The sequence below is a fragment of the Schistocerca cancellata genome, chromosome 2 (genome assembly GCF_023864275.1).
Source record: "Schistocerca cancellata isolate TAMUIC-IGC-003103 chromosome 2, iqSchCanc2.1, whole genome shotgun sequence".
In the NCBI taxonomy this organism is placed as follows: Eukaryota; Metazoa; Arthropoda; class Insecta; order Orthoptera; family Acrididae; genus Schistocerca; species Schistocerca cancellata.
In genome coordinates, this window is record NC_064627.1 from 1039013648 (window position 1) to 1039027450 (window position 13803).

Below are 13803 nucleotides of genomic sequence, written 5' to 3' on the forward strand. Positions count from 1 at the left end.
TTAATAAAAGTCCTCAATCTTTCCTCTCCCACATCCACACCGGCGATTCAGAGCATCCTCCTACAGGCCAACCGCAAATTAGAACAGCATGCCACCCTTCACCTCAAAAAACTATCCAATCTCCTGGTTTCCCACCTCCGGAAAGGCAACTCACTCACCCTTCTTCATTAGTTGGATATGTGTGTGTGTGCGCGAGTGTATACCCGTCCTTTTTTCCCCCTAAGGTAAGTCTTTCCGCTCCCGGGACTGGAATGACTCCTTACACTCTCCCTTAAAACCCACATCCTTTCGTCTTTCCCTCTCCTTCCCTCTTTCCTGATGAGGCAACAGTTTGTTGCGAAAGCTTGAATTTTGTGTGTATGTTTGTGTTCGTTTGTGTGTCTGTCAACCTGCCAGCACTTTCATTTGGTAAGTCACATCATCTTTGTTTTTAGATATATTTTTCCTATGTGGAATGTTTCCCTCTATATATATATATATATATATATATATATATATATATATATATATATCACACACACACACACACACACACACACAGAGAGAGAGAGAGAGAGAGAGAGAGAGAGAGAGAGAGAGCTACATTATGTCACCTGAATACACTATGCCAGGACTGCAGTTAGAAGTTAGGCTGGGGTGAGAGGCTGTGTTGCATGGAACTGGTGAGGAGAAAAAGAGGCAGGAAGCAGCCTGGAGGGTTGGGGAAGGGTGAAAGAGTGCTCAAAGGGAGGCAGCAGGTGTGAGAGATGGGAATGCAGGAGGGAGATGCAGCAGGCCTATGGGATAGAAATGTAACACACGGGCTTGAGAGCTGGTGATTTCAAGCAGCATACAATGACATTGGGAGGGGGAGGGGGAGGGGGAGGGGGGGGTTGTGTAGAGCTGATTGAACAGAGGAAAAAACTTCCATCTATGTAGTTCAGAAAAGATGGTACCAGAGGAAGGGGAGGAAGGATCCAGATGGTATAAGGCATGGCCGCTTTCACAGGTGGCCCTGCCTGTGAAGATACAGGACAAGCCCGTGACAGGAATGGATTAGTCTGTATTGGGTAGGTTAATTGGACAGGTCTTCCTCCTGGGTTTTTTGCAGGGATACAACCCATATGGCAACAAGCTGAGAGCTGGAGTGTCCATTATGCTGAAGATCTCACTGAACCCTTCACAGACAAGCACTATTCCCCAAACCTAGTCTGCAAAAAATTTCCCATGCAATATACTCTTATACCCCTAATGCTCCCACCACCCCCAAAAACACAGCTGCAAAGGAATAGACTTCCCATCAGTCGGTATCATCCTGGTCTGAAGCAACTGCCCAATCAACCTACACCACGTCCACCATATGCCACTACCATTCCCAACCCCTTCCCTCGTGGGCCATATCCCTCTGGAAGACCCAGATGCAAGACCTGCCCAATTCACCCACCCAGCATATCCTACTCCAGTTCCATTATAGGAAGGGCCAACTGTGAAAACACAGCCAGGTGCTGTACGAACTCACCAGCACCAGGGCCCATACATCACATTCCTATCTCGCACAACTGCTGCCTCCCTCTGAGCTGCCAACCATTCTTCCCCAAACCTTTCCTCCCACTCCCTCCTTTCTTCCCCTCATTCACTCCACCCAGCATGACCCCTCACCCCAGACTATTGATCTAACTGTACTAATTCAACTAGGTGTTGTTATAATGAATTTCCAAACTATTTGAGTCCATAATCAACTCTGTCATGCTGAAAGCATCACAGCTGAAGCTCATGGCACAGCACAGAACAGAAATAATAATAATAAGTAAGCATAAAATTGTGTACTCCTTATCCATTGTGTCTATAATTTCCTCAGCTCCTATAAAAAATATCAACTGCACAATTTACAGCCTTGACCACTCCACAAGGAATCAACAGCTTCACATGCAGACACAAAATTATTTAGCACCTAATATACACAAAGTCAAATAGCAATTTAACACATTCAGACAAGTAATGGCAAGCAGGTGCTTGAAGAGGTCGGTTATCAGCAATTAACTAAAGCCAACAGTAATGAATCTGAAATAAGGTTTACAGTTCCTGTTTGAATAAGGGAACATGGAAGCTCCAAACATAAGACAGTTTCCATTACAGACACAGACAACATTCCAGAAGGTAGTATTTTCTTTGACCACGATCCTTTGTTGAAAACAATTTTAAATACATCACTGTCTTCAAAAAATATTTGTATTTGTTTTTACTCACACCTGCTAATCTGTCAACTAACTCCAGTACTTAGTATATTGCTTTGCTCTTTGAATTGTTCTTTTACTTTCTGTTCATACTGTAAATAATGTGTTTTTCTCTTAACTCAGAATTTGGGATGAAGCAAGTTTCCTTCAGCTTCTATTGCCAGTATTTTATATATTTTGCTGTCTCATCTTTTTATATCTTGGAGTAATAGACTACTCAACCCACAACTTTCAATATCATTTTAACTGTTCTTGACACTTTTGGTGCTTGTTGCTACCTCACTTGCTGTGGTAAATAATTAGACATTTTCTTCACACTTTCTATCTCAAACTTTTAAAATATATTTTACACTTTCGTTACTGTACAGCTTTGTTATTATGCTTCCTTCAGACATGAAGACATTTATTTTGTAGTAGAATAATTCACAACATACGCACATCCTTCAACAAGTACGGACATGCACATACTGACAAACCTTAAGTCAGGCAAATTACAGCATCAGCTTAATAGTACCTAGCTACAATTTCCACTTAAGAGTCACAATTTTGCAAATAAAGCACTTGCCAGCTTCTAACACTTGAAGAGGAAGATTGCAAGTGTGAATCTTACAATTTTAGAAGTTCCATTCCTTCTCATGATCAGTAGAATGAAAGAAAAGAAAGAAAATAATGAAAACTGATGAATCATTTGAAATGACCCTGTACCCTGCACAAATATTAAACAATGGCAAATCACAAAAACTGGCAACCAAAAACAACAAACTTCAGTGTATTTGTTTCAGAATTGGTTAATATGTAACAATTGTGAATCAATAAACGGAAATGTGCTGTCCACCACATAATGCACGTTAAAGAAAAATAAACAGACATAACAATGTAAATAAATACATAAAAACACAAATAAAAACAAAAACCAGGGAACACACACACACACACACACACACACACACACACACGGAGTTGATCGATGAGTGACACGTGGACACATGCAATAGCTCAGGATATTGCTATGTGCACACACATGCACAGATAACACTAGAATGGAGAGCAGCTACAAAGGCGGGTGCATCATGCATTCTGCACACAGAGAGAGGGAAGATAAGTCGCGACACTGCCAATATCCTTATTTCAGTTCAGAAAGCTGACAGTGCGGTAGCATACACATTGTTCCACAGTGAACTTTAAGAACTGCATTCTTAGTAATGAGAATCCTTATGTGCGAGCACACACAACCTTCCACATCGAATTAATTAATGTTGAACTCAATCACAACATTCCCAATCACATAAAATATCAAGATAAATAATTTCTCTACATTAAGTTCTATATGTTTGAAGTAAAGAAAAACATAAAAAACCAGGAAAACCACTGCATGTGGTAACAAGGTATATATGCAATACTTTATGAAGCTTTCAGGTTTGTAAAAAATTTCTTAAAAACTCTAATTTATAGTAACAAATATTTTTTCCTATTGTATAACAGATAGCAAATGAAAGCCCAGCAATGATGCTGAAACATCAACGAAACATCTCTGGCTGATAGCAAAGAAACAATTGTGTTTTGCTAAAGGTGGATCCCTTCCAGAAGACCAGTTTATTTGTAATGCAAATACAGACAGAAGACTTCAACCTGAAGACGATACACACGCTATTTTGTCAGTAATCATGATGTAGCTTCATTCTTTCTCGAAATACTGTCAACGTTTAATGTTCCATCTTCTGAATGACAACGATTTGTTTTGTTAATCAAAGGAATTTTTGCATTGCTTACATTAGCACCCATAGCAATTGAATACTTTTAAAGCATTTACAAGTTTTAATCATTTATGACCAAAAGAATATCAGAAACAGATCGTTTAATGTGTTACTAAGAGCTAGTTTTCTTTCACTGAGCAACCTGCGACAGCGTTATAGTACGTGTACTTAATTGAACAAAATATGTTTTACAAAGAAAACGGCATTGTTATGAGGTCAAAGATGAAACTTAAGCTACTAATAATTTTTTATGCTGCTTCTGTAGGCACAGTCATACAAATAAAGTCATAAGTATCAGTAACTGGTACTTACATACTTCACACCAAGAAATTCACAGCATCGTCTTCACTGTCTGACACAGAATGGTTCCATAACCATGTCCCTGCGAATTTCCCTGCTGTAATCTTCAGCTTGCAGTTTTTCTGCATATCTTACACAAGCTGCCCATGCAGATGTTGAGATGCTGCCTATTGCCTCATGTGCAAGTCTCTCAACATCTGCAATTAAGACTGTATTGTTCCTTTCCGCAATACATGCTTTCACTGGAGCCCATACCAATTCAATTGGGTTGTAATGGCAATGGTATGGGGGTAATCTAATGATACAGTGTCCATGTCCATACCGCTTTGCAATTTCATCTATCTCATAAACTCTGTATGCAGGCTCTTGTTGATTGACAAGAACCAGCAATTCTGCTCTGGTATGCAACGAGTTATGAGGTATTCCATTATATGACAGCCATGCAATAATGTCTGCCTTTTTGGAGTTCATATTTGGAGCTTTGTTCACTTGCACTGTGTGGATGCTTGCATTGTCCATGACTATAACTGAAGATGCGGGAATATGTGGCAATAATTGTTGTGTAAACCACCTTTTGAAGACACTGTACATCATTTCAGAATGGTAATCTTCAGAATTCTTAGCCTTTGATGCCTTAAAAATTGGCTTACCCTGGGGAATAAAGCCAGTATCTGCTGATCCGACATGGGGCACTATAATTCTATTACCCTTACATCCGCATCTCATGGTCTCACGGTCGCGTTCTCGCTTCCCGGGCACGGGGTCTCGGATTCGATTCCCAGCGGGGTCAGGGATTTTCACCTGCCTCGAGATGACTGGGTGTGTGTGTGTGTTGCCCTCATCATTTCATCATCATTCATGAAAGTGGCGAGTTTGGACTGAGCAAGGGTTGGGAATTTGTACAGGCGCTGATAACCACCCAGTTGAGCGCCCCACAAACCAAAACAACATCATCATCATCATCATCATCATCATTACCCATACCAACAGGAACTTTTGATCCATCGTACCCATCGCTCATTTTCCAGGACATAGCCCTTGCTTGGTTCTGATTAATGAAAGTTTCATCTCCATAATAAATTCAAGATGTGCCAGCTCCTCTGATCTCTTGCATTGTTCTCAAAAGCACAGTCCTTGCAGCTACAATACTGCTTCATTCCATTAATAATTCCCTACCATTGTTCGTTTTCTGATACCTGAACCCCATGTCTTTCAATATCCTCAACATGGTCCATTTGTTTCCGTTAAAATTTTCAGTTTTTTTCATACACAAAACTAGTTTCTCTGCTGTCGGATACTCGCCTTCAGCATTCTTGCTAAACACTATGCGCCACAAAACATTTTTTGCGAAATCGTCTAGCTCACCCAATTCTTTTTTGTGGTTGTGTTGCTTCCCTGGTGATTTGAAAACAGCTGAGCCGCAGGCTTGCATAGACATCTTAGCTTCGCCAGATATAGTCTGAACGATCCTCAAACCGACACCACAGGCTTCAGCTGTCTGCTCCTGGCATTTGGCAATGGCGCGACCCGTGCCTTGTGCCAGCATGGATTCAGCAGAAGATTGTCTCTGAAAGTATTGGTACACAAGGAACACTATTCCTCTTGCCTGTTTGTGTAGCACTTGGTGTGATTGCTTACCATCACTCACAATGAACACTATGAAGGCAGTCAGCACACAGCACAGAACGTAACTGAAATAAACAGTTAGAACTTCCGAACACAGCACGACCTGCACAGAACGAGGACAAAAATGTCACTGGCGCGCAATTGGTTGTGAGTCATGTGGTACACTTCCACATGCTTCTGCGCACACAGTCCTGACCCACCTTCGTAGCTGCTCTCCACTCTAGCTGTATATGAAAAACTGCTTCAGGAGGTAGGTGTGAGGGGAGAGTAAGGGATTACAGGGATTGGGAAGAAGGGGAGAGAGGTACTCAAGGTAAGGAGGAGATACCAAAGTTAGTTGCACCCAAGAGAAGGATGATAGACATGTGGCTCTCAGTGGCACTAGGGCAAAATGAGGATTAATTATGATAGCAGTCATAGAACTGGTGGAGTGGAGCGAGAGAGAGAGAGAGAGAGAGAGAGAGAGAGAGAGAGAGAGAGAGAGAGTCATTGTTGGGACATGGAAAAGGAGTAGCATGGAAAAATACAGCAGAGATATGGATGATGGAAAGGGAATGAAATGGTGGCAACTGAGGATGCTACACATAAGCATTCCTATTATCCTACTCCCTACACCTCTGCATTTCTTCTTGTGTCATTCAGCACCACAGCCACTTCCCTGTCATTACACTGAGCTGAGTTTTCCTTCCTTCCTCTCTCTCTCTCTCTCTCTCTCTCTCTCTCTCTCTCTCTTTTGATCTTCGATTTTCGATTCCAGTCCCTCAGTTTTGCATTTGATGCTATAATTAATGACAGTTTTGCTACTACCCCTGAAAGCTTACAATTTTCCCCCTCCTGACTTTTAACACTCCTACCCACTTCCCCAACTGCCACAATCATTTCTTCTCTTTCAAGAGCCATGTATTTGGCCAACATATTGCGTACCACTATGGCTGAGGGAAGAGAAGAGTGATAGTATTGTCAAAATTTATTCACATTTTCCGAGAAGTTGAATTTATATAAATGCCACTGTTCACATGTGTACTTAATTTGCTTTCCTTATATTTGCTTCTTGTTTCCACTATGGAATTTTGATTAATGTATCAAAACTGCAAGCAGCTTAATTATCCTCTTTTTGAAACAATATTGTTTTTACACTGGCAGAGGAAAAACAGTATTTCCAACTGAGTACTGATGCATATTCTTGTAGAGCTCCTTCAAGAGAAACACACATATAGATTAGTGTCTAACAGGATCAAATGGGGACAGTATATTGTAGTTTATGCTGACTCAAAAGAAAGTTCTGAAGCAATACCCTGAGTACTGGTGGCTCCATCCCACATGCATTGTTGCGCAGCTAAACGTGAGCATTTGGACAACAGCCCTCAGTGTGTGAACTAAATAACATGTCTCTGCATAGTAGCCTGCATCTCACTGTAACAAGTATTGTTTCCTATCAGAGCATTTTTCTGTTTCTTCTCCTTTTTCTTATGCTGGCTGTCAAAAGCCAGAGACAAGGGTCATGTGTGTGAGAGTTGTGTTTGCGTGACTGTGTGTGTGTGTGTGTGTGTGTGTGTGTGAGAGAGAGAGAGAGAGAGAAGAAGGCAAAGTTGAAATATGTGGCTTTAAATGCCTTGTTTTCCCCTTTTTTCCTGGGTAATTCCCCCTTTTCCCTGTATAATTCATGGCATTTCTTTATGAGTAACGCAAGTGAAGCTTCCCATAAGCTTCCTAATCAATCCAAATATACTTTTTCACAGCAAAATAATTTCTTTTTGAAAGAACATGATATCTCTGCTGTATCAACTCGCACTTATTTACATTATCCCCTTGTGGAGCATGTGAGGAGCACCTACGAATGAAATGGAGGGGAGGATTTGAAAAAAAAAAAATTGGATAAATACAAGTTAAATTTGTATTGATTTAGAACAGTCCTCCTTCATGAGGAAAAGGTTTATACGAAGTAGTGAATGTAAGGGAAAAATTATATTAGAGAAGGAAAGTTGCTACTCACCAAATAGCGGAGATGTTGTGTCGCGATAGACACAACAAAAAGATTCACACAATTAAAGCTTTTGGCCATAAAGGCCTCTGTCAGCAAGACACACACACACACACACACACACACACACACACACACACACACACAACTTGCACACATGTCTGTAGTCCCAGACAACTGACACCTTGACTGCTTAACAGCCGAAAGCTTTAATTGTGTGAATCTTTTTGTTGTGCCTATCGTGACTCAGTATCTCCGCTATATGGTGAGTAGCAACTTTACTTCTCTAATATTGTTACATTCAATCCCGGATTTTCCATTGTTTGATAAAGGAAACATTAAGATGATGGAGAGTACAAAACATAATGCCACTGGCGAAGTAAGGAACTGGAGCTAATTATGGATTGAGATATGTGATACTGTGTTCAGGGAAAGGCAAACAGGATACAGAAAAAGTAGAGGGAAAACTTCCAAGTGGCAGAAAGGAAGAACAGTTACCCCTAATACTGTATGAGGTCTGTTCAAAAAATTCTGGAACATACGTAATTTCGTGCCGATGGTTTGCTGGAGCTAAATGCAGTTGGCTCCCCTGCACACTTCTTTGTTTATTGTGTAACTGCCAGAAGTTTCATTGTAGTATGTTTGTTAGTTATTGTTCAGTGCTGTATTGAGCAGAATGTTGTGCCACACAGTTTGCAAATTTTGAAATGGCAGAGTTAGAGGAGCAACATGTTTTCATTAAATTTCATGTGAAATTCACGAAAACCTTTACATAGACACACAAAATTATGCAGAAAGCCTCAAGTGATGAGTGCTTAAGCCATACTCAGTGTTACAAATGTTGTTTCACATGGTTTAAAAATGGCCAGATGGAAGTTAAATGATCCTCGTTCAGGACGTCCTGACGTCTACTGACAACACTCGTGTCCAGAATGTCAATGAACTTGTGCATGTCAACTGAAGACTGACTGACTGAGAGATTGCAGAAGAATGTAACATTTCAGTTGCATCATGTCATGAAATTCACACACAACATCTTGGAATGCACTGTGTTGTTGCCAATTTGGTCCCACGGCTCATGAGTCAAGACAAGAAAGACCTTCGCCTCGCAACCTGTGAAGAGCTTCCGGATTGCACAAATGAGAATGAGGTGTTCCTTAAGAGAATGGTAACTGGTAATGAGATGTGGGTCTACAATGATGATGATAATGATAGATTGAAAGGACTGAGATTTGCAACAATCGACAAGATAAAAGAAAATTCGCAGACAGCACTTAGCACGATCCAGCAAAAGGTGTAGCAATATTGCTTCCAGAAGTGTAAACAGCTTTGGGAGCAGTGTGCCAATTATGGAGGAGAGTATTTTGAAGGAGACCACACACAATAAGTAAAAGGTACATGTACAAAAATTTTGTGGACAAAGTTCCAAAATTTTTTGAACAAACCTCGTATTACATTCAACTAGATGCCAGTTACCACATTTCATATTAATTTGAACTACTCTACTGTATATTTTCCTCTGTGTTGATATCCTTCATGATGTAGGGCAGTGAATTCTCTTATCCTTTAACATCTTTTACCTCTGTTATTCATTCATTAATTCACATGAGAGTATCTCAAAAAATTTCTGACCTGACACAAAGTAAACAACAGTGCCACTATTAAACATTATCTCCACTTACTTTAATACATTTTTCAAACATCTGATATAGCAAGAATCCTCTGTCTGTCTCCTTGTTTACAATTTTATCTCAACTCTGTTCACATATTTTCTTTCTCACACTATATCTGCACACTATATCTGGACTGTAAAGCAAATGATATAACTCCAGGGAAAAAAAGTTCTTCACTGCAACCTTAAGAACAGCAGATGTATGGAATGGAGTATTGTCTTGCTTTAAGCAAGTACCACCACTCAGTTCTCCTTGCCTTTTTATTGCAATTTGTGCAAACTTCAATCATAATAGTTGGCATTTATGATGATATTTCTGTTCCTGAAGTCAACTGAGAGTTCCCTTCTAATTCCAAAACAGGCACTAAAGATGTTACTGTCATGCATCCACAAAATCTTACCATCACCATAATTCCAGAAGATTGTCTCTTAGAAGGGCTTCACCTCATTTGCACATATACAATACCGAGTTTAAAAATTTCTTGCTCATTTTCTGGACACAGCTCTAAAAACTGGGAGAATCTCTCCGGAATTCCTTCTCATCATCTCTACAGAGAAGTCTCTGCACCTTCTTACATTCATGTTTCCTCTTAGAAGTTTATCATACGTGGTCCATAAACAATTGTTACAGAAAATCTCAAGCTTAGTAAAATTCATTTAGCTTCAGCTCCCTAATAATAATGCTGTTGTTCTTCAACAAAGAACATGGTTTCTTAATTATTGCCAGTGGTTGTACATCAAAAGGCTGTATTACTCAACATAAGCTTTTCCTAAGTTGTACTGTTCAGCCCATTCACTTAATATGACTCAGGGACTTCCCCATAACCGGCATCTAACTGCTCTTTGATAACAGTTGAAGAAAGTCTCTATTAAAAAAAAAAAAAAACCACACACACACACACACACACACGAAACAACCTCTTCAATTAACTTCCTTCTGTGAAGCAACAGATCCCTGCAATTATTGCTGTATTCTATCCACCGCTAACTACTTTGGCATAATTTCTGAAAGTCAAGCCAGGAAGTTCTTGGACCCACATGGCATGTTATGATCCAGATATATCAGCATAAATGAGAATCTTCAAGATACATATTAACACAATGGTATAGCTATAAAAATACTTTTACATTCTGTACCAATTATTAACAGTAATACAACGGTAAGTTTTTCAAGATAACCCTCCACTTATTCTTCACAGAAGTAACTGTACAGCATTAGTGATCACAAAGTAAAAATAAAATGGTGTTTTTTTTTTTTTTTTTTTTTTTTTACCTGTCCATTCATATTCCATGTTCCCACAAAGATCCGCAGTTCACGGTGGGGCAGTGTGCGTTCCAGTTCCACTGATCCAAGAAGTGAATTGGCGGCAATACGGCCGTGTAAAAAGTTCCTACATAAAAGCAAAATGTGCAAAACAGTCACACAAAGTAAATATTAGAAACATCAGACAATGTGCCCTGCAAATAAATAATCATGGAAATTTATGGGGAAAATGTCCACTTAATAAGTGACAATTTATTGACACACACAAAAAAAAACTGAAGTACACACAAGCATTCAAAATCTTCTTGAAACCAAAATGAGAGAAATAATTTGCATGAAAAAAGAGATTACTCTAATCAGACAGGGAAGTCAAGTAAAACACTAGATCAAGAGACTGCAGGAAAGGATGCAAGAAAATAAAAATGCAATGCCAGCATGAGATGATATCTCAAAACCTAAATAGCAAGAAGTGGTAGAGAAGGTACTCACAGGTTAAGGTAAGACGGACTGAGAATACAAGGAGGAGGAAACAATAAAGAGTAGAAATCTCTCTGATCGGATTAATTTCATCTACACTTTTACTATAAGCCTCTCCTTCCCCTTGCTGTGACTAGTTAACTGCCCATTCATCCACTTCTCACCTTTCAAATCTCATCTTCTACTGGCATCTCAGTGTTGTGTACTTTTTGTCTTGCCCTGCAGTCTCTCTCATCCTACTGATATGCCCTATATTATTACTTAATGTTTGTGAAGCCTCATTTGTTGCAACCTTTTTGTATCACCTTGTCCACAAAAGAAGCCCAGTGAGCCAGATGAAAGTGAATGCCAATTTTTGTATGTCAAACTGTTACCACAAGGTATGATAACTTATTTTATTTAGCAGTAATTTAGGTTTAGATGGAACTTTTCCTTACTCATGTTTATAAGTATTCACATTCAAATTCAGTTGTCAGCAGAAACCATAACAGATGACTGTTTCGTAACACACTGATACAACAGAATGATTTTTCAATAATAAAACATAAGATTTGTGTGGTAAATGTCAGCATTATTTTCATGTGGATATTGCAATAAAATCCACATGAGGAATGAAGCTGGTCACAGAATCACTACTGCTACACAATATTGAAGAAGAAAGGGGGAGGGGGCAGCTTATCTTGCAACTTTAAGCTGATTTGCTAGTAACACTAGACGAGTTAGCAGTTTTCCGAGTTGCTGTCTACACCATTAATGTTAAAGCTAGACTGGAAGACAACAGCAAAGCCTTTCAGATCATCAGATCAGTGAAAAGATCCAGGAGATGCTGCATGTCCAATAGCTTCACTCTAGCTGTCTCCAATAGCTTCTACGCTTTGGAGACAGAGGACAGAAGCATCACACAACCTATGAAAGTCAGAAGCTTATTGGCGTTTAATACTAATAGGGGCACATGAGGCAATACTGACTGTACGACTTATCTTAGAAGCTAGATTAAGGAAAGGCAAACCTACGTTTCAAGCATTTGTAGACTTAGAGAAAGCTTTTGACAATGTTGACTGGAATACTCTCTTTCAAATTCTAAAGGTGGCAGGAGTAAAATACAGGGAGCGAAAGGCTATTTACAATTTGTACAGAAACCAGATGGCAATTATAAGAGTCGAGGGACATGACAGGGAAGCAGTGGTTGGGAAGGGAGTGAGACAGGGTTGTAGCCTCTCCCCAATGTTATTCAATCTGTATATTGAGCAAGCAGTGAAGGAAACAAAAGAAAAATTCGGAGTAGGTATTAAAACCCATGGAGAAGAAATAAAAACTTTGAGGTTCACTGATGATACTGTAATTCTGTCAGAGACAGCAAAGGACTTGGAAGAGCAGTTGAACGGAATGGATAGTGTATTGAAAGGAGGATATAAGATCAACATCAACAAAAGCAAAACGAGGATAATGGAATGTAATCGAACTAAGTCGGGTGATGCTGAGGGAATTAGATTAGGAAATGAGACACTTAAAGTAGTAAAGGAGTTTTGCTATTTGGGGAGCAAAATAACTGATGATGGTCGAAGTAGAGAGGATATAAAATGTAGACTGGCAATGGCAAGGAAAGTGTTTCTGAAGAAGAGAAATTTGTTAACATCGAGTTTAGATTTAAGTGTCAGTAAGTCGTTTTTGAAAGTATTTGTATGGAGTGTAGCCATGTATGGAAGTGAAACATGGACGATAAATAGCTTGGACAAGAAGAGAATAGAAGCTTTCGAAATGTGGTGCTACAGAAGAATGCTGAAGATTAGATGGGTAGATCACATAACTAATGAGGAGGTATTGAATAGAATTGGGGAGAAGAGGAGCTTGTGGCACAACTTGAGTAGAAGAAGGGATAGGTTGGTAAGGACATGTTCTGAGGCATCAAGGTTTAATATTTTTTTTTTTGTGGGATCTAAAATTTAAAAACCTCTCTCACACCGGCCTGATTTAGCTTCACTGATCAGGATAGTAAAAACATGCGTATATTAAGGGAAGTTTCATTGACAAAGCAGGCTTATCACATTCACACAGTTCAATACTGTTCTATCCTGACGAAATTGAGCTTAACTTAAATTCCATAAGGCAGTGAAGCAATTTCGAAGTCTCGGTGCGACGAAAATTGTCAGTCGATGTCCTGGAAACATTTGTAATAATTATTAACTTTCGGTGATCACATGGGGAAAACCGGAGATCTGCTGGTAAGACCATGTTAGCCTATTTATTTGAAGTAACTGGATATCTTGAGCATACAAAACGGCAGGTTTCTCCAGTGTAAATCAGACGTTCCCCACTGATCCCGTGCAACACAGCGTAGTAAGCAGACACTGTCAATAATAAACAGTTAAATAATACGCGAACACACTTACTTTAGTTCATGTATTAAATTCCTTCTCATACAGAATCTCATCAAGATGGTGACTAGCCCAACAATACATACATATACATCCTCCTTTCACGACTAATCGGCAAGAAGTCCTCCTCCTTTTCCATAA

At 39.5% G+C, this 13803-nt stretch overlaps 1 protein-coding gene across 1 annotated transcript in view; it reads right to left on the minus strand.

Moving 5' to 3' along the window:
• Window positions 1-13803, minus strand: part of LOC126163013 (inositol polyphosphate 5-phosphatase E) — an 84715-nt gene that overhangs the window by 53222 nt on the left and 17690 nt on the right. The window contains exon 2 of the mRNA XM_049919877.1: window positions 10820-10937. Within this exon, the coding sequence (XP_049775834.1) occupies window positions 10820-10937 (118 nt within the window). The remainder of the gene's footprint in view (window positions 1-10819; window positions 10938-13803) is intronic.